The sequence below is a fragment of the Saccostrea cucullata genome, unplaced genomic scaffold (genome assembly GCF_032062105.1).
Source record: "Saccostrea cucullata isolate Sc308-1 unplaced genomic scaffold, CSIRO_AGI_Scuc_v1 ctg796, whole genome shotgun sequence".
NCBI lineage: Eukaryota > Metazoa > Mollusca > Bivalvia > Ostreida > Ostreidae > Saccostrea > Saccostrea cuccullata.
The window spans coordinates 276,156-297,269 of NW_026927405.1; the positions used below are offsets into that span (position 1 = coordinate 276,156).

General features: G+C 33.5%; 2 protein-coding genes across 2 annotated transcripts; one reads left to right on the top strand and one right to left on the bottom strand.

The window, feature by feature from the left end:
* Window positions 1-1,105: 1,105 nt before the first annotated feature.
* LOC134274403 (cadherin-23-like) lies at window positions 1,106-21,054 on the bottom strand. The gene is given in 13 exon segments (XM_062756689.1): window positions 1,106-1,262; window positions 4,109-4,183; window positions 11,700-11,920; window positions 12,431-12,676; window positions 12,945-13,193; window positions 13,376-13,566; window positions 13,726-13,908; window positions 14,297-14,419; window positions 16,733-16,873; window positions 16,990-17,157; window positions 17,427-17,616; window positions 18,899-19,044; window positions 21,045-21,054. Coding segments are annotated over 13 exon segments (2,088 nt in total). The 3' UTR covers window positions 1,106-1,117.
* Window positions 5,342-8,920, top strand: LOC134274401 (E3 ubiquitin-protein ligase TRIM45-like). The gene is made up of 2 exons (XM_062756687.1): window positions 5,342-5,402; window positions 7,736-8,920. Exon 2 carries the CDS (start codon window positions 7,751-7,753, stop codon window positions 8,918-8,920), a length of 1,170 nt encoding a protein of 389 aa, XP_062612671.1. The 5' UTR covers window positions 5,342-5,402; window positions 7,736-7,750.
* Window positions 21,055-21,114: the final 60 nt, after the last annotated feature.

The following is a 21,114-nucleotide window of genomic DNA, read 5'->3' on the forward strand; positions in this document are numbered from 1 at the left end:
TGTATCTTTTAGCACTAATCTGCTATGATAAAAAAAATTCACAAATTATAATCAAATGATTAAGTTTAAGTTAGATTTGACTATATTTTGCAAGAAAACATATTAGTAGTAAAAATGTAAAAAAACACAAAAAAAACCAAAACAAAAACAGATACACATTCAATACATACCTTTGAAGGAAAGGAAGTGAAAAATCCAAAATAGAAAAAAAAGATTGATTGATTATATATTATTTAAAGTCCCTCTCGAGAATCTTTCACTCATATGGAGACGCCACCACTTGCCGGTGGAGAACTTCAAATTTCGTCCTATCATCGGCACTTACGGCCGTTGAGTAGTGAGGGATATCTTTTTCGTGCCAGCACCTACTGCGACACGGGACCTCGGTTTATACCGTTTCATCCGAAGGACCGTCCAAAAAAAGAGTTCAACTGCCAATTCAAAGCATTTGTCATTGTCTACTCAAACATTCAACACAAATTATAATCTATTAGATTACATATATTCACGTCTTTCTTATACCAAAAAATACTGTTTGAATTTGAACAATTAATGATAATACAAATGAAATTAAAAAAATAATACATAAAAAAGTAAATGTTTACATTGTTCTTTTCCCTTGACCTTGCATAATGATAACAAAAATCGGTTTGTCTTTTGAATTTCTCAAACGTTTGATCTGACGAAAATGTTAATTGTATTTTTTTTTAAAAAGCTTAAAAGCTTCATAGCTTAAAACATCGTGTTTTGTTGATGTCTACAGTGTATGTATACACTATATACTTTTAAAAGCTTTGGTGAAATTTTAAAAATCGATTGTGGAGATTATATTCCGAAGAATATTCATCAGTTATGGTTTTGATACGTCTTTCAGGGATATCACTGGACAAAAATAACAAAAACGACAAAATAAATATAAATAAGTTTTATTTCTTTATCACACTGCAGTGCAATTACCTAATGTACTTTCTGGAAGCAAATCATTTTTTCTACATATTTTTCTAAAATATTTATTTTTTGACCAAAAAAAAAAACGTAACTCTCTGCTGGTAAACTAATCAAACATCAAAGCAAATGGTAGTTTAATATACTACTAATAGGAAATAAAATCAAGCGTTTAATATCCAATCGGCAGGGGAGGTCTCGTGATTGGATAAATCCGACCACGTGATCCAAAGTCTACAGGTATGTTTGAAGGTGAAATTCGGTCCATTTGGGACCCTGAGGCCTGTGGAAAGTCTGGGTACTCACGTCTTCCATACCTATGACATACAATACTTTTTAAAACAATTCCACAATTCCAAATGACTTTATTCTTAAACAAGTTATGCTGGTAAGTACGTGAATTTTGATTAGTTAATGAATGATAATTCATTGATGGGTATACATCTACTGTTTGCATTTTTGATCAAGCACTTGTCACAACACACACGCTAACACATTCAGTTTGTTATAACAGTCATTCTCGCATGAAATATATGGAGATAACAAACAGTATCGAAGATTAAAAGTCCATAAAACAATTCAAAATGGAAGCAGAGCAAACACGGGCCTCCAAAACATCAGATGTGGGATCAGGTGCCATGGTGGAGTTAGCATTCCCTGCTGACCGGACACACCCGCGGTGTGCTCCTTGTCATCATCGGGAAATAACGGAACAACCATCAATTGTGTGTAAATAATGGTCTAATAATTAGTATGAACAACGTCCGTCAGCATTTGACTCAATGATAGATTGTATTTGCTGACAAGGTCATTGAATCGACCACAAAACTAATGAAATGATGGCTTTAAACGAGACTGCTTATACTCTTTTTTCAGCAACTAATTTGTCAATAATTTACCTCATTTTAGAAATTATATATACGTAAAGCATACTCTAGCGTATCGAATCAACTGAGAGTGATGAAGGTATATTTCTGCATAAGTAAGGGAAGTTGACGATTGAAATGTTAAAGTCATCACGTTTATCATTTTAAGCTTGGTTGTTAGATTACTATTAACGTCGTTTTCAAGTTAAAATATCCAGATATGAAACAGATGTGTCAGACTTTGTGGTATTTTTTTTAACCTCAAGCTCATCGTAATATATCCGTATTGACATAAGACTGGAAATAACCATTGTTAACTGGCAATATACGTCATCGATATACCCGGTATCTAAATGTCGTGTTGAAGGTCACAGTAAGTGTTTTTTGTCACAAATAAGATTTTGGACAAATTCTGCTACGAATGAATACAAAATAGGTCTGCTAATAGCAGAGCAGAGTTGGTACCCATAGTAATTCCAAAAGATTGTAGGAAGAATTGGTCTCCAAATCCACATAGATATGGTTAATCAGACACTCAAGCATCTTTTTGATGTCAACTTCAGAGTACTTGTGTGTACAATCAGAAAATTTTAAACAAAATAATTCTGCAAATGTCCAATTACAAGGTAAGTAAATTGACGAGTTCAATTTTAATTGAAAAGCAGCTGACAATGATACCCAAAATACAGGACTTTAATTTTATCGAGGGGAATTCTGTTAAATACATGTCAAACAAAATTAATTCCAAGTTTTTATTTTTATTTCAAGAATATATTTTTATGGTTCAAGTTTGACATCTCTCAAGTATTAATTTTAAAATGAGGAACTATTCTAACAAACATTTCCAAAATAATTTAATTCTTTACTACATACGTATATATTTTCCTTCTCCGTTTAGATAGAAAAAAAGGAAAACAGAACAAAGGTGATCACGCTAAGCGACAAAGCTCAATGAAAAATTTAGATAAATGTATTTATCTATCTCAAGTTGATGAACTGGTTCTCATCCACTTAGTTATTCGAAAATACATGTATATGCTTGAAAATTTCTATACATCTTTTTCCTTATTGTAAAAAAAATCAAAATCAATTTCATATCAAATGAAATGAAATGAACATTGGCACACCGTGAGAATGCACAATTAAAAAATTGGATGAATCTATAAAAAAAAATGTTTATATAATATACATGCACATAAATGCATGCAACTTATTTAGAACTTTTAAAAGAAATAATGGTAACATAGGCATGTATATTAATATGTAGGTTAACATTTACTTTTATAGAATATCTATCTAAATTTGGACCTTTTACTAGTATATTGAAATTTATTATTAATTTACCTTGCTGGAATTTCTTTCCAGTAGTCCTGGTTATCTACAAGTAACATGACGTTTAAGAATGTATATTTCATAGGTATCCTAAATATCTATAATGAAAAAAAAAGCTCTATAATGCCCCAGTACATGTAATGAGCGAACTTACCGTTTTTCCAGTATTTCATTTCTTCAGCAGTATTAATTTGGATCCTACGATTGTGTAAAATATACATTTCAAAATATTGCACAAACTAAAGCTAATTTCTTGCGATTATTGGTTATCTACATGAAACGTTTAAGAATGTATATTTCATAGGTATCCTTAAAATCTATAATGTATAATGCCCCAGTACATACGATTGTGTAAAATATACATTTCAAAATATTGCACAAACTAAAGCTAATTTCTGGCGATTATTTCATGAAATAAAGAAATGTAGATCTAAATATATAATTATGATGAGCAAACATTTATTCATGTTTTTGTTTTAAGTTGATATTCATAAAAATGTATTGCTATTTTTTCAGACAATAGTGAAATGTATCTTAGGTACATGGAATTTTATTTGTAAACATTTTATTTAGATCAACCTACACATAATTCAAAATTTAAAAGAAAAACGTCATTCTTGCACTTTCATGTGCTAGACCAGATTTTGGTTGTTCGTTCAGATTACCTTTTTGGAGGATACTTTTCTCTGCAAAATGAAAGAAAGAAAAATACTATTGCATGTGCATAATCTTACTGTACAGTGATTAATAAATAGTAACGAGTTTTTGGTAGAATTTCAGGCCTGTTCATCAGACATGTTGAATCCTATCCTATCCTATTTCTTCTTCAATATTACCTTTCAAATACTTAAATATGTATGCTGCTTCATGAATATTAAAAAAAAAGATAATGACCTGATTAAAGTACTGTCCATGTTATAAGTTACACTATGAAAATGCGTCAAAGCTTGAAATTCATTGCTTACGTTGCTGGACTGTTCTTGCAGCATTTCATAAAATCACATGGAGCCGATCCAAGACAAGCACCGGTGTAACACAACCTTTTACATAACAAAATAAAGCATTCACTTGATTTCAATATGCACTGTACATGTAATTATAACCCCCTTTAATTTCATGTAAACTTATGACTTCTTCTTCTATTAATGTGCCTGGCTCCAAAAGTTGGACACTATCTTGAATGCTATCTTTAAAACTGAGCTAAACACTAACTTAACAAAAATGAGTTCAAGGTCAAAGGAAGGTGAACGTAAAAAATGTTGATGCATTTGAATAGCTTACACCAGTACGTATCAACATATGAAGTTGATCAAACTACATGTATCTTGAATGGAATCTTTAAAACTGAGCTAAACACTAACTTTAAAAAAGTAAGGTCAAGATCGAAGGCAAGGTCAACGTCCAAAAATGTTGATGCAGTTGCATAGCTCTCAACAAACTCTATCAGCATGAAGTTTAAAAAAATACCTTAAGTAGTTTCTTTGAAACTTAGCTCTGAAATGAGCTAAACGCAAAGTGTGTCGGATGGACAGACGGAAGGACGGAAGACGGACATAACAAACACTATATGCCCAGGCCATATTCATAGAAGGGCATATATATAAAAACCATCAATTTTATATAAAATGAGCATTATGCTTGCTCAAAAGGCTATGAAGATGTAAATTGAATTCAAGCCATATTTTTAGAGTTGAAATTTTAAAAAACACACTCAATTCAAAATTCTACACTAGCTTTTTCTTTGCCACAGACTAACTAGTAGTCGGTCTGAATCTATCATAGCAGACAGGGCCCAAAACCTTTGTAAAATAAATTTTAAACCTAAAATCCAAGTTTGTTTCTACACATGTAACTTTAAAGAGCACTATAACTGTTTCTTTTTTCAGGGTTAAAGTTCATCCTCTCTGATATTAAGTATTACAAAACTTTACTGTACTTTTAAGTTGTGTGTTTTTTTTAAAAGTATTTATATGTTTTCTACAGATATAATTCCTTTGATTGTTAAAATGTGAATACAAAGTTTTTTTTAAATTTTCGTGCAGAAATCAATGTTCTTTTTATACATATTCATATACAGTATATATTTTCTAATGCATTAAATTAACATGAAATTATCTACACATGTACTTAATTCCTACATTTTAAGTTGTGGTTTTTTATCTCACAGGTAGATTACACAAGTGTGTCACGTGATCAGGGTGTATAGAGATAGACTGCACTTAGAGATTATTAAAGGACGGCTGCCTTCACTGAAGTCGGGTAAGACACTCTTGATGTTTCTTTGCATAACAGTTCAGAGTCACTGAAATTTCATAATTACAGACTTTAATGGGAATAAAATTTCATTCTCAAAGGATTATATGAACCTTATACATTTAATATTTAGAGAATATTACATACTAAAATCTATATGATATGTCATATCAGACCGAGAGGCCGCATATAAGCCCGAGGGCGAAGGCCCGAGTGCTGATATGGTACCCGAGTGCTGATGTGACATATGATATGGCTTTTAGTATGTAGTATTCTATTTATCAAATATTTAAAATACGTTTATGCGAGTTCACATATTGTCATTGAAGAATGTTTCGTGCCTGTTTATGACCTTTTTCTTTTAAATCTAATAGAGCCCATTTTAGGTAACTAAAAAAAGAAATTAGACCACAAATGACATTGAAGAATCATTTTAAATGAATATTTAAATAAAATCAAGTAAATTAACATTTAAACTTTATACAAACGTTACTTTCGGTTTGATATGGATTTTCTGCTCGCCGGTCCGATCGGTGAAATGGACTTTCCATCGATAGTATCATACAATGAAGCACATTGAAATGGTAAAATTTTCCATTTGGATGAAACGTTCTGAGTCATGTTTTGAACGTCAATTATAACATAACGACACGCCCATTTCTTTAGAAACGAGAAAGAAATATTCGTCGTAATGTTTTAGTACACCCCACTTTCCGCGACAAGCAACATGATTTACACTAAAATGAAGATTTTTAAATATGAAAGAGCTATATATAGAGTCCCCTCTTCTGTAAAACACGCATTGAAACGAATATGTACATAATTATGATTTTATCATGTTTATTGGAGTTAGCATAAAACACATGTATCAGTCGAACACGTGCTTACTCGGTGTTTATGTAGACCGTCAATTTGATTGGCTATTATATTTATGGAATACCTGTTCTACAGGTATTCGATTGAATCATTTGACCGATTTTTCCTTTCTAAAGAAATGGGCGTGTCTAAAGATAGCTCAAAACGTTCCATCCAAACGGAAAATTTTACCACTTCAATGCGCTTCATTGTAACAAAAATTGCACTAAAAAAGAATGGTAACACGTTTTTGTGTATTTGCACTCTCTGGCGGAGATATAACTAAGATATAACTAGCTTCTAAAGATATAAATAAACATTGATGCTGGCCGCTAGGTTAACCTTTTAACCTGATCGAACGATTCCCAGAATATACCATTCATTTGAATGCGGTTGTTTACTTGTTTATCGGAAGATGTATTTGGTTGGGAGAAAGAAGCAACCAATGAGATTGGAGTGACCAGAGTTCAGATGTTTGGATAAATTAACTACAGAAAACAATATTTAAAGATTATGCAAAAGATTGGAAACTATTTTAAAAGTGCATTAGAAATTTAAGAAGTACTCAAGGTCAGAATAATATTAATTAAAATTCAAATCAAAAATTAAAGTAATCATTGCAAATTTCGAACGAGTTACAAATATGGAGAATGAAAATCTACAAACGTAAACCTAGTATGAAATGAACGGCGGGGATAGACAAAATTTCAGTGGAAAGCTGAATCTTGACTGTCTTGGTTGTATTTCATACAGGTGAGATAATTTTCTAAACTTGCGCGGTTTTTTCACATGGCTTAATTTATTTACAGATAACATTTTCACACAACAAGCTCACAACAATAATGGTTAAATCATCCACCTTATCCATTAAGACTGACTATCACTCGATTACGTCTACCCCGTTAAATTGTCAAAACTAATCTGACCGAATTTTACGTTTTCCGTGGAAATATATATACTGCGGATGCGTACTCCCCGTCGGGGTCTCATCTACAGAACTCTGGCGGAAGTTTGGATGCTGCAACGTTATAAAGTGGGCGGAGCTCTTTTTGATTGATCGTGTCACAAATCATTTAGAGAACTCGACAGGTTCTGTATCTAGATACAAATTTGGGGAAGGAGACTCGTGCTACGCACTTGTCCACCCCCAAATTTGTATCTACGATACAGAACCCGTCTCGTTCTCTAAATAATATATAGAAAAAAGACAAGAAAAGTCTAAAAATAAAAAAAAGAAAGACATTTAGAACTGTGAAAAAGCTTAAGGGTTTGAAATCTAGTTTTCACGTCACTTGACGTCAAGTGATTGCTCCGTGAATCCTATGACCTCACAGAATTTTAGTAGTGGACCTAATTTTTACATACAAATATACAAAAGATAGTAATCTAATCAGACAAAGGTCATACTTCACAATACTCAATAGATTTTCCGTAAATCAGTCAATAAATATATAATCATTAATGATGATTGTTTTATGCTTCAGTCATAAAATCTAATCATGGACCCCCATACCAGTGCCCAGGACGTGATGCGATGTAACCTGTGTGAGACCGCTTTGATACAAATGCACTGTAATACATGTCTTGTCAACCTGTGTAAAGCCTGTGTGGGAGAACATGTTTCAGCTGATCTCTCAAAACCTCATAAAATTGTTGACTTCAAGGACAGGAAATCTACTCCCATCCACCCTAAATGTAAATCTCATAACAAAGAACGATGTGATATGTACTGTAAAAAATGTGCCATTCCTGTCTGCAGCAACTGCCTTGAATCTAATCAACATTTAGGTCATGAATTATCTAAAATCTTGAGAGTTCTGAATGAAAAGAAGGGATTGATTATAAAAGAAAGAAAGAAATTAAATGAAACAATTTATCCCATGTACCAAAACATTGCCTCTGATGTACAAAACAGAATGAGTCAGTTAGAAAAGGAATATGGAGATCTCTCAACAGCCATAACAAAACACGGAGAGGACTGGCACAGAGAAATTGACAAACTTGTCAAGAGACTTAAGGCTGAAGTTGATGAGATGAAAAACACACAGTTACAAACTCTACAGAAACATCTGGATGAAATAAACAAGAACATTTCTGAAATCAAGGATGAAATAAATTCAATGGAAACTGCAATAGATACCAATGACATGTCAAAACTATTAAATGTCATGTCAAACCTACACACGTACAGAAATCTTCCACACAAAATTATACCATCTGTACCTAAATTCATTCCAGGAAAAATCCAAGGGGAAGAACTTAGTAAAATGTTTGGAGCCTTATCATCAAGTTCTTTAACATCAGAAAAACATGGCTACAGCATGAAAACAACACAGAAATCACCAGAAGTTAGATCCTCTCCTCCAGTCAAACAGCTTCTGGATGAACCAGAGACTGTCACAACCATAGATACTTGGAATGATCAACTTTACAACGTGGCATGTCCGAGTGATGAAGAAATCTGGACAAGAGGAAATGATAGAACCATGAACCTCTACAGCATCAATCAGGGATCACTACTCAAGTCAATCAGAACCAAGTCAGGGAACATACCATACGACATAGCAGTTACCAAAAATGGAGATCTAGTTTATACTGATTATCATGATAGAACTGTGAACATTGTAAAGAATGAGAAGATAGAAGATGTGATCAGACTACAGAACTAGAGACCTAAAGGTGTCTGTAGTACCTCCTCTGGTGACCTCCTAGTCATCATGATCAGTGATGATGACAAACAATCAAAAGTTGTCCGTTACTCTGGTTCAATAGAGAAACAAACCATTCAGTTTGATAATGAACGTAAACCTCTCTATTCAGTTGGTATTTATTATTACAAATTCATTACTGAGAACAAGAACCTGGATATCTGTGTGTCTAATGATGAAAGTAGAGCAGTAGTGGTGGTAAATCAGGCCGGAAAACTGAGATTCAGGTACACTGGACATACTCCTGCTCCAAAGAACCAATCATTCAGTCCACAAGGAATCATCACAGACAGCCAGAGTCACATCCTTACAGCTGATTATTACAATGACTGTGTCCACATCATAGACCAGGATGGGCACTTCCTCCGTTATATAGACTGTGGACTGAGTCTACCAAGGGGACTATGTACAGATACAAATGACAATTTGTTTGTTGCTCAATGGAGCAATAAACAAGTGAAGAAAATCAAATTTTTACAATAAAATGCATAAATTTGTTGCATTCTATTTGTATACAATGGAATCTGTAAATACCTAATATTTTAGTCTTATTCAGTTATTAACATAAGATAATTCTTGTGTATTAATACGTTATGCCCACTCTCTTTTACTTCATTAACTGGAATACCAAAGGGATATCAGCAAATGACATTATTAGTTATCCAGGTTCAAACAAGGGTGTACGGGGATTTACCCCGGGTTTTATTCCCTACACCCTGAGGCCGACGGGGATTTATCCCGGGTTTTATTCCATAGACCGTGAAGCCGAAGGGTGTATGAAACATATAGAGATAACGAACAGTATTCAAGATTAAAAGTCCCCAAAACAAAGCAAAAATAGGAGCAGAGCAAACACCGACCTTTAAAACATCAGATGTGGGATCAGGTGTCATGGAGGAATGGGCATCCCCTGCCCACTGGTCACACCCGTCGTGTGCTTCTTGTTACGATCGGGAAAAAATAATATGGATTAACAATTAGTATAAAAACGTCAGTCAGTATTTGACGCAATGCTAATTTGCTGACAAGGTCATTGTATCGACCATAGAACTTATGAAAGGATGACTTTAAACCAGACTGCTGATATTTTTGTTTCACTAACTTGTTTTTCAATAATCTACCTCGTTTTAGATATTGTTCCTACGTAGAGCATGCTTTTGCGTATCGAATCAACTGAGATACATAAAATTCGTATGCAGATGATGAAAGTATATTGCTACATAAGTTAGAGAAGTTGAATATAGAATGTTAAAGTCATCACGTTTATCATATAGAGCTTGGTTGTCAGATTACCATTAACGTCTTTTTCAAGTAAAGTATCCAAGTATGAAACAAGTGTGTCAGACTCTGTGTTATCTTTTATATCGTATCAACATAAGAATGGAAATTACAATTGTTAATTGACAATACGTATGGAATACAACCCGGGGGTAAATAAGAACTTGGAAATTACAATTGTTAAAAATTCTTTGAAAACATCATCAACTGTGTCTCATTCTATCGAAAAGATTCACTACGTACTACAATGCATCGTGACGTCATGTTATTTGGTTTTTATCATAGAAAAAGTATATATATAAAATCATATGCATATAAAAGCATATAAAATTTACGTTTTATTTACCTATTATTTGGCCTAACCAACAAAAAGTGCACATCCCAAAATGAAAATATTTATGCAATTTTGATCTGATACTTTAGAATAGACCTATATAAAAACTTCAAACTAGTTCTTTTTCATGAAAATCTTATTAAAATCCAGCATCTGAAGCAAATTTGAAAGTTTTCATCTCTTGATGCAACATTTGTGCAAGTTTGGTTTATGCAATGTTATATAAGGCTGTCAGTTTTTTGGTAGTAGACCTGCACCCTTACCTTTTACCTGGTCCATTATCTGAAAAATGTATGTCGAATTCATGTTAGTTTGCATTTTTATCGTCCATGCAAGTTTGCTCATTAAGCTCATATATATATAAAATAACTTTTTCACTTATCCACAAAAAAGCATATAAAATTTACATCCTTATATGTATCATCCATGCAAGTTTGATTACTAAAGAGCTCAAGTCGGGTGAACGGAAATTTATACCAGAGTCTGTAATGCATAAGTCTGCATTCTGTCTGTAACCAATAAAAGCTCATGTTACAAGCTACATAAGAAATAATTATATCCAGGCCTCTGGTGTATGAATACAACCTTTGGAAAATCTCCCTCCTCACTTGATTGGACCTGTATAACGAATTTTTTTTCTAAACAAATTCTTTGTAAACGTAAGTCTAGTCAACTATGTCTCAACATATCGATAAGATTTACAACGAACTGCAATACATCGTGACGTCATGTTATTTGCTTTAGAAAAAAACTATGACGTCACGCTCAAGTCGGATGCACGGGAATTTACACCCGACTTTGTAACCAATCAAAGCTCGTGTTGCAAGCTACATAGGAAATCATGTTATTTAACTCGGCTCAAGTCGGGTGCACGGAAATTTACACCTAACTTTGTAACTAATCAAAGCTCGTATTACAAGCTACACAGGGAATCAGAACTTTGATTAAAATTTTTTATCATCCTGTATACGTATTATGTTTTTGCATTGTACATCCTATTTAGAAATAAATCTTTTCAAAACGTTTCCTGTAGGAATCAAGCGCAAAGTTAAAAAAAGAGATTGACAAAGAACTTTTTCACTTGGGGAAGTTTGAAATTTTCGAAATTAATATATGCGTAGATATTACCTGATTAAGAAATACAGGAGAATTCCGACAAGAATGGCGCCTAGTAGAGAGCCGAGTACTATGGCGGCGATGGTTGCGCCGTCTAGAGAAGAGTTTATAGCTACAGTGGTGGTGGTGGTAGAGAGCGTGGTGGTGGTGGTCTCTATATAAATCATATTGACTGTCGTCGTGGAACTTAGAGCTGGTGTCCCTTTATCGGTAGCCGTAACCAAATATCTAATCTGTTGTTAAAGAAATAATTTTACCTTTGAAAAAGAACATTTGAAAAATACAACTCATTTTGATTTGTAAATGATACCCTTCTTAAATGGCATGAAGGATATATTGGACAATAAGTGATGTATGTATATAAGAAATAAAAAAAAAATCTTCTGATGTATACATTGTAATCTATTCAAATTGAACAGTTCCTTATCTATTTTAAGACAGCAATATTTAGGATCTGGCAAAGCTTTTCTGCTTAAAAAAATGAAACAGTTGTCCTGATTAGAATTTTCCTAGAGCATTTATATTTAGCAGTCATCATGCAAGTAAATGCAGCCTTTCTAATACGTGTTATCAAATTTCGTTATCCCAGACTCGATTAGACCAAGGGAACACCGGGTATCCCTGGATAGATATATCGAGGATGAAATACTAAACTTAGGTGATTGTAACTTCCAAATTGGTGAATGTTTGAGATACCGTACTTCAACTGTCAGTATTGTCTAGATATTAGCTGAAAAGCATACCGCTGTTCCGTAGGAGAGACCAGTTCTGGATAAAAAGTAAACTCCACAGGCTGTCCCCACCGTGTAGTAGGTGTTGGTTTGGGTTGCACTATTTGCCAGACTTCCACCACAGTTGAATTCGGCGTTACTGCCACTGTCTTTGTCCGTAATCGTCATTTGACCGATAGCACTTCCCAGACCGGTATACTGGTCGGCATAAAATGTATAAGTTCCTTGAGAAAATTCCGGTACATTGTCATTTGCATCCTGAGATATAAATGGTAAAAGGACAATTTATTACAGGGACGTCACTGGCAACTTTTTTGAAGAGTATATGAGAATCAATTATACCTTTTAGAGTTAAGGCACTTAAATATTTAGGACATAATTTTATGTACTTTCGATAGAAGAAAATTTTCTACAATATATAACCACTTGTAAATGCGTTAACTAAAAATGTTATTATAGTTTTCTGTTCTAAGAATACTTGAAATTTTTCTTTCATTTACATGTACTTATAAGCTCGGCAGTGTACCCTAATAGTCATAAAAAGCAATGTAGTTCCTGTTTTCCCGAGCGAGTCTGTACACTGAACTGTCAACTGCACGGAAGAGGGCATTGCATTTTGATCTACGTCATAATCCACAGCATAGGTCATAATCCCCGAGGTGCTGTCGATTTGAAATCGTTCACTATTGTTTCCATTTACTAAGGAAAGTGAGTACGCCTGAGTTCCATCATAGTCGCGAACCACGAAATTAGGAGTAATGGTCTGACTTCCAACCTTGCACGATAAAAACAAGAATTTCGTCAGTGTATCATTTGAGACTATGTTTTTGAAGTATTATTTTCTTATATGACTGTTATGTTTATTATTTGTTGATTATACGTGGAAGAAACAACGACGGAAAAACAACAATAACAACAAAAGAACAAAGAAAAAAAAAGTAAAAAAAGTCCACCTACCGTGCCTTCTAGTACGCTGATATAATAAGCCTGTCTGTCAAAGTAGCATTCTTCGTTTACATTAAGCACATTCACAGTCAACGGATAGGGCCCGTTTGTGCTCTTTCCATCAGATATCGTAAACGAAACGTTGTAACGAGACAGAGTTTCAAAGTCCAATTTTCCAGTAGATGACAGCTTAAACTGACCGTCTTTAATGTATTATTTAAAATGTTTTAAAATGATAAATTAACTTACAAGACTTCTGTCTTCATAATGGAAGCCTTTAGAGTACAAAATCAATTATAACTTTAAGAATTATGAAAAATACTCAAAGATTCAGAACAAGTGAAGCCAAAACGAATACTTACTTGTAGAATCAAACGAAAAAAGACCTTGCGCACTGATTGGACTAACAGTGAATGTGTAGGTCAAAGGGTCAGTTACATCGAGATCCTGTGACGTCACCGTAAAGATGACGGTGTCAGGTGCAATGTCTTCATCAACAGATACTGAGGCTGGGAGGTTGGTTATGTTTGGTTGGTTATTTAAGTCTAATCAATCAAAAAGAAAAAATAGGTGATTAAATTTGATGACTACCCATTGGTTTTTTTTTTGCCACAGAATCTATAAAAAATCAATGTTACATAAGGGTACCACTAACCTGAATATCCTCTTACACAAGTGCACCCCGATATAAATAATTACTTACGTAAATTCCAGTACATGTACCATGCACTCACTAGTATACTCAACCCCCTATAGACGCGTTACTTCATTCCCAAACTTCGTTGGAATGGATAACTAAGATCTATATTATCTTCAATATCACATTATATTAAAATTTGAAAAATGAATAAGATATGTTATATAGAATTTTATTTGAAATTTTATTTGAATATCATTTTATGAGTAGACATCTAAAAAATATTATTCACTTACTTAAGATATCTATGCTTAGAAGGGTCTGTACAGAAATTAGTCCGTCTGTGACAGAAATATACAGGTCTATTGGACTCTGGGTTTCGTCCAGCAAGGTCCGCGTAGTCCGCACCTGTCCGCTACCTGTATGGGTATAAAGGGATAGCACTTTTAAAATTCAAAACCTTGTGCATAAGTTCACTGTTTGTAATTGCAATGCTTAAAAAAGAACTTTAGAATTTGCTGTGTATAAAGTTAGATTTAGCTGCAATAATGTAGCCCTCTCCCTTTTTGGGGGGGGAGAGGGCTACAACTCCTTAGATTCTCCGTAATGGTGCAATGCGGGACCATCGGCTCAAATTGTCAGTAAACGGCTATTTAATTGACATGTCTTACCCAGACTTCCAAAATGTAGTTAAATTTAATTACCTGACATAAATCGATCCAAAAATATACAGGAGAATCCATGTATCGCATATTTTTCGTGTCTCATGTCAACATCACAATTAAATTCATCTGCCATGTTCACTGACCTTGACAGATTTTATTTTGGGGCAGCCAATTAGATTAAGGATCTATACGGAGCGGATTTCTCTGGAATTACCTTATTTTAAGACTAAATATTGCTGTTAACGTAAAAATAACACATGGAATGGTTTTATTTATCAATTTTTACTGATGCTACATGTATTCATTACAATTATTTATAAACACCGACACCTGCTTTATTGAGTTATTCTAAATTTCAATCGCGTCTCAGTACGTCACGCGTGAACTGTCATGGCTGCTAAGTAGAAGCGACAGAAAAACACTGAGATTCATTTTACATGGTTTTCGCATTAAACGGGCTATGTTGTCGACAGTGATTAAACATCTCGTCTAATTAGAAGTAAATTGAATGTAAAAACAATTTATTCTGACTGCAGTCGCCCGTATTAAAAATATTTTTGCACCATTACGGAGATGCTGTGGAATTGTAGCCCTCTCCAGAAAACATCAGATAAAACAAGATGTGTTTGTGAAACACTATGCGCCCGGCGGCAAAAAAGTTTTAAAAAGCTATTCATAGCATATAGGACACAGTCAAAGTCACAAGATTATTGACCTTGGTGTCATTTGAAAGAGCATAATTAATGGAGTATGCATACCATATATGAACTGTTTTTCTCCTATGGTTCTAAAGATATGGCAAAAGTTTTGGAAAAGCTATTTTTAGCATAAGGGTCACAGTCAAGGTCACAAGGTCATTGACCCTGGTGTCATTTAAAAGAACTTCATTAGTGAAGTATGCTTACCAAATACGAAGTCTCTATCTCATATGGTTCAAAAGTTATGGCAAAGGTTAAAGTTGACAACAGACAGACAGACAAACAGATAAACAGACAAACAGATAGAACAACAAGAAACAGCTCACCTGAGCACACAAAAACATTTGAATCTACATACCTGAGGATGATTCCATATAAATATCACTAATCATAGCTTTGAAGTACTTGAAAAGAAAATTTTTAAAGGTTTACCTCTATATACCTATGTAAAACTTGGGTCGGCGATTTTGGCCCTACCCTAGCCCCGGGGGTCATGATTTGAACAAACTTTAATCTAAACTACCTGAGGATGATTCCACATGAGTTTCATCTTTCCTGGCCCAGTGGTTCTGGAGAAGAAGATTTTTAAAGATTTTTCCTATATATTCCTATGTAAAACTTGGGTCGGCCATTTTGGCCCCACCCTAGCCCCGGGGGTCATGATTTGAACAAACTTGAATCCACACTACCTGAGGATGATTCCACATGAGTTTCAGCTTTCCTGGCCCAGTGGTTCTGCATGGAGAAGAAGATTTTAAAAGATTTTTCCTATATATTCCAATGTAAAACTTGGGAGAGTTAGCCCCGGGGGTCATGATTTGAACAAATTTGAATCTACATTACCAAAAAAATTCCTGGCCCAGTGGTTCTTAAGAAGAAGATTTTTTAAAAATGCCATTAATTTTTCTCTAATTCATAATTATCTCCCCTTGGAAAAGGGCGTAGCCCTTTATTTGAACAAAGCAAGGATACTTTGTGCCAAGTTTGATTGAAACAGCCCTTGAGAAGAAGTCGAAAATGTGAAAAGTTTACGACGACGACAACAACGACAACGACGACAGACGGACAAATTTTGATCAGAAAAGCTCACTTGATCCTTCGGCTCAGGTGAGCTAAAAACATTATACGCCTCGGATCTATCGATCCCGGATCATAAAAAAATTGGAGAAGAGTACATTATTGCAGCTAAGTTAGGTTGGGTGTCCTTTCTCTATGATTATTTGGTTGTAATAACTAAAAAAAAACTTTGAGCAGTAGGAAAGTAACATATACATATTGTATAAAACATTTTTGTACATACATAAAACGAGAGTTGTTTTTATAATTAATTCAAAAAGATTTGCTCTTATGCTAAAATTCAATTACTTACTGGAATCGATAGAAAAGCAGTTTGTGTTTGGAACAGCCCTTAGAGTATAGGTCAATGGGGAGTGGTTGAGCAAATCACGTGATGAAACTGTATACACAAGTTGATTGGCTGTAGCTGTCCTTGCATCCACAGACACAACATCTTTAAGAAATGATTTATTGGATTATTTATATATTTTTTCTTTTTTAAAGAAAAAACTTTGTCAGAAAGTGATAATAATTAATCATTGAAACTCAAGTTATTGCGTGCGCATGTACCGGAAGTACCAGTAAATTGAGGCGTTGTGGAATAATGCACTTCGAGATTATCCTCCGGTACTAGGCTTACACCTTATGGTGATTAAAATCACTGCGTGGCAAAATCAAACATGACGTTTGGAGACGCTGCCGTACCAGGTGAGGCGTTGTGGGCATAAACTCCATAGGCTTAAATTACATAATAATTGTCCTGTCATTAAATAAATGAAATTTATAAATAAAGCTGTGAGATAAGAATAATAAAAATATGAAAGCATTCATGAGGAAGATTAAGGTAGTGAAATGTGTTCCTGTATCTTTTCTTGATGTCCGCAGATGTACTCATAGATGGCATTGAACTCTTATTCAAAGTTCACCATTCAGGGTAGTATAACTTGCTATTGAGATTTTCGAAATATTGCTTATTGGTTAGTTAAAAAAAAGGAAAAATATCTTACTTCCAGTTTTTGGATCTATCAGAACCCTGAACTCTGTTTCTGTCCGAGCAAGAGTAGGGGTTGTTCCAGCAGAATTGCAGACATAGGCGTCATTGTTGACGTCACTAACCGTAAGCGTATAGATTAGACGGTTTTCGTATTCTTTCTCCCCAACATTCACAGAAGTTGGTAAACCACTAAAAATCGGAGGCTACAAAATTCAAAAAATTATTCCGCTCGCGCATGTATTTTAAATAAACACAAACGCTTTTTCCATCAGTATTTGATTTTAGAACTAAAATAAGTTGTTTATTAAAATTAATTCTTTATTAAAAATTCTTCCTCGACCACTTTCACTTTTGTTTTTCTTGTTTTCTACTAAAGTTAAACTGTTATTGAATGAAAAACAGACAGACGGACGGACATACAGTATACCCTCCCACTTTTCAAGCGGGGTGTATAATAAAACATTTGCTTGCATGTGAAATTAATATATAAGAGGAAAAAATAGAAAATAAGATATTTTTTATAAGAAAGAAAGTGAAAAAAATAACGAAAATAAAATAATGTTTTCCCTCTTAATTAAAATGTTTGCATTTCAAAAGAAATATTCTTAACAACTATAAAACTGTGAAAAGTCTTACTTTTAATGATCCTTTCGAAAAGTATAATTCGTCAGTTTTACTTACCGTTGCAATTGAAAATGGAGATAAAATTTGACACAGAGCTAAGATTTTTATTTGATGGTCCATATTTTTCTCATTCACAATTTTTACATGCTCATTGCTAAAACTTCGTTACCTTATAAACTTATGGGATCAACAAGGGCAGAACATTGAAGTTTGATAATTAAGATTCGGGTTTACTGCTCTAATCCTTTCCATATAACTGAACAATATTTTACAATTTTATTTCATTTGCCAAAATGACCACGAAAACTAAATTGGTTCAAGGTACTATTCAGAAGCAATATTTACAGAAAGGGACCTATTCAAACTTTTCATGCCTTTCTAATCAAAAAAGTGCAAGTTTGAAAAAGCTTTTGTGATGTAGACGTGTATCAATTTTTTCAGAAGCAATGGGGATTCTCCCATTTTTTTCTTCTTGATTAGACCCGCTTTGAGGAGGTCAACGTTTTATTTAGCAAATACAAGATAGAGCGCGGGGTTAGTCTACAGAATTAAGCAATTTACATATTTGTAAGTGCAGAACATTTTATGCCTAAGTCGCTGAATAAATAAAGGAATAGATATATCTTTATGAATAAATAGATAAATAAATAAATATTTTATCAATACACGATGAATATCAATAAAGAGAAAATATTTTTTGATTATTACCGTTGTCTATTTATTGACTTCTTATTTGTTATGAATAAAAATAAAGATTCAAAATATTTTAATACTGAATCATGATATTGTAATTTTTTTTAACCCCAAAACGATATTTTAAACATTAATTTTTACTTTGAGAAACTTGTTTTATTTACTAACCTGTGTAATAACCGTGGCAGAAACATGACCGAGATGGAGTGTGGGGTTGGCGGATGGAGGTTGGATGGGTAACACCGAATTTATAAATGTACAGTGGTTGGGAAATATTGACTTCATCTGGAAATCTAACTCATGCCCACTTTTTCCTTTTCAAATGACAAACTTCTTAAGAATCACTTTTCAATTTGTAATACTTTTAAGTAAACATTCCAGTCATCGGAAGTGAGTTTGATCTGATATAACTATATTTGGAATCTAAAACTTCTTAAATATTCTTACAAACAAAAGCACATTGCAGATTGAAAATGCTCTACCTTGGCTTATTTTTACTCCACTGAAAAATATCAGCTGCTATGAAGGAAAAATGTAAGACGTACGTATACTATATGGCATTAATAGTGATAGTCGCTTCAGCCGAACTGGTTATTAGTACACTGTACATGTATATGCTCTTACTTTGTTAATGGTTGCGAATATTGTACATGTAGAAAAACACGTAACCCGCATGTGGGGTCATATAGATAATGTCTTAGCAATAACAAAAACAGTAGCATTATTTGTGTTGTATAAATAATCATATAAGGTAGGTTAGGACACGTAAAATCTGTAAATATTTGTCTGTATTTCATGACATAGAAGATTTCATCGCTTAATGGACACTACTAAAATATTATTTGATTGAGTTAGAGAATTAATTTTCATAAGAAACAAATTAGGAAATATTATTAACATATCTTTCGGGAAAAAAACTTGTTCAAAAACTTCTATATAAGCAGAAGAAAACTTCTGCCCATTAACTATCGAAAATTTTAACTACACTTTTATTATATCTGAACGAATTTGAAATCAGACTCCATAGATTTTGTCAATTCTTTTTGAAATATCTAGTTGCTTTTCTAACTAAAGACGCTGAAAGCCACTTAACAAACTACACTGCTTCAACTCTTTCATCACAACGCCCTTCATTTATGAAACAGTATTCCAAGTTTGCCTGATGGTCGTTCTTATTTCCTTCGCAAGACAAGAGTGTGATCCATTTGTAACCGAGACAGGGTCAGAACTATAGAAAAGAACCCATTCAAAATTTCATGCCTTTCTAATACAAAAAGTGCAAGTTTATAAAAGCTTTTGGGATGTAGACGTGTATCAATTTTTTCAGAAGCAATGGGGATTCTCCCAATTTTTTTCTTCTTGATTAGACCCGCTTTGGGGAGGTCAACGTTTTATTAAGCAAATACAAGATAGAGCGCGGGGTTCGTCTGCAGAATTAATCAATTTAAATATTTGTAAGAGCAGAACATTTTATGCCTAAGTCACTGAATAAATAAAAGAATAAATACTTCTTTATAAATAAATAAAGAAAGAAATACTTTATCAATACATGATGAATATCAATGAAGGAAAAATATTATTTTTTTTGATTATCACTGGTTTCTTTTTGTTGATTTCTTTATTGTTATAAATAAAAATTAAGATTCAATTTAAATATTCAAATTATATTGAATTGTGAAATTTTACATTATTTATTCAAAATGATTTTTCTTAACATTAATTTTTCACGTTGGCGAAACATACATTGAAACTTGTGTAATAACCGTGGCAGAAAAATCGGAAGTGAGTTTGATCAGATATATCTATATTTGGAATCTTAAACTTCTTAGATATTCTTACAAACAAAGACTGTAGGTTATAAATATGCTCTACTTAGCTTATCTTTTCTCCCCCTGAAAAATATTAGCTGCTATGTAGGAGAAATGACAAACGTACTTATATTGTGCTGTTGCACTTGGCATTAATGTTGATTGTTACTACAGCCGAACTGGTTACCAGTACACTGTATATGACCTAACTTTGTTAATGGTTGCAAATATTGTAGAAAGACACATAACCCGCGTTTGGAGTCATATAGATTATGTCTGAACTGGTTGCAGTCTTTTCTCCAGCAATAACAAAGAATTAAAGAGTGGCATTCTTTCGTGTTGTATAAATAATTATATAAAGTAGGTTAAGGTTCGTAAAATTTTTGTCTGTATTTTATAAACACACAACAGTGAAGATTTATTGCTTAATAGAATCTATATTATTGTTTTAAAGAAACCTCACTGCTCCGTTGTCCTAAGAGTCGAGAAAGCCCTTACCGCTGTACCTTGACGCATGTTTCCACATGGATGAAAAATTCTTGATTGGGACGTGAAACAACAAACAGTCATAAATTT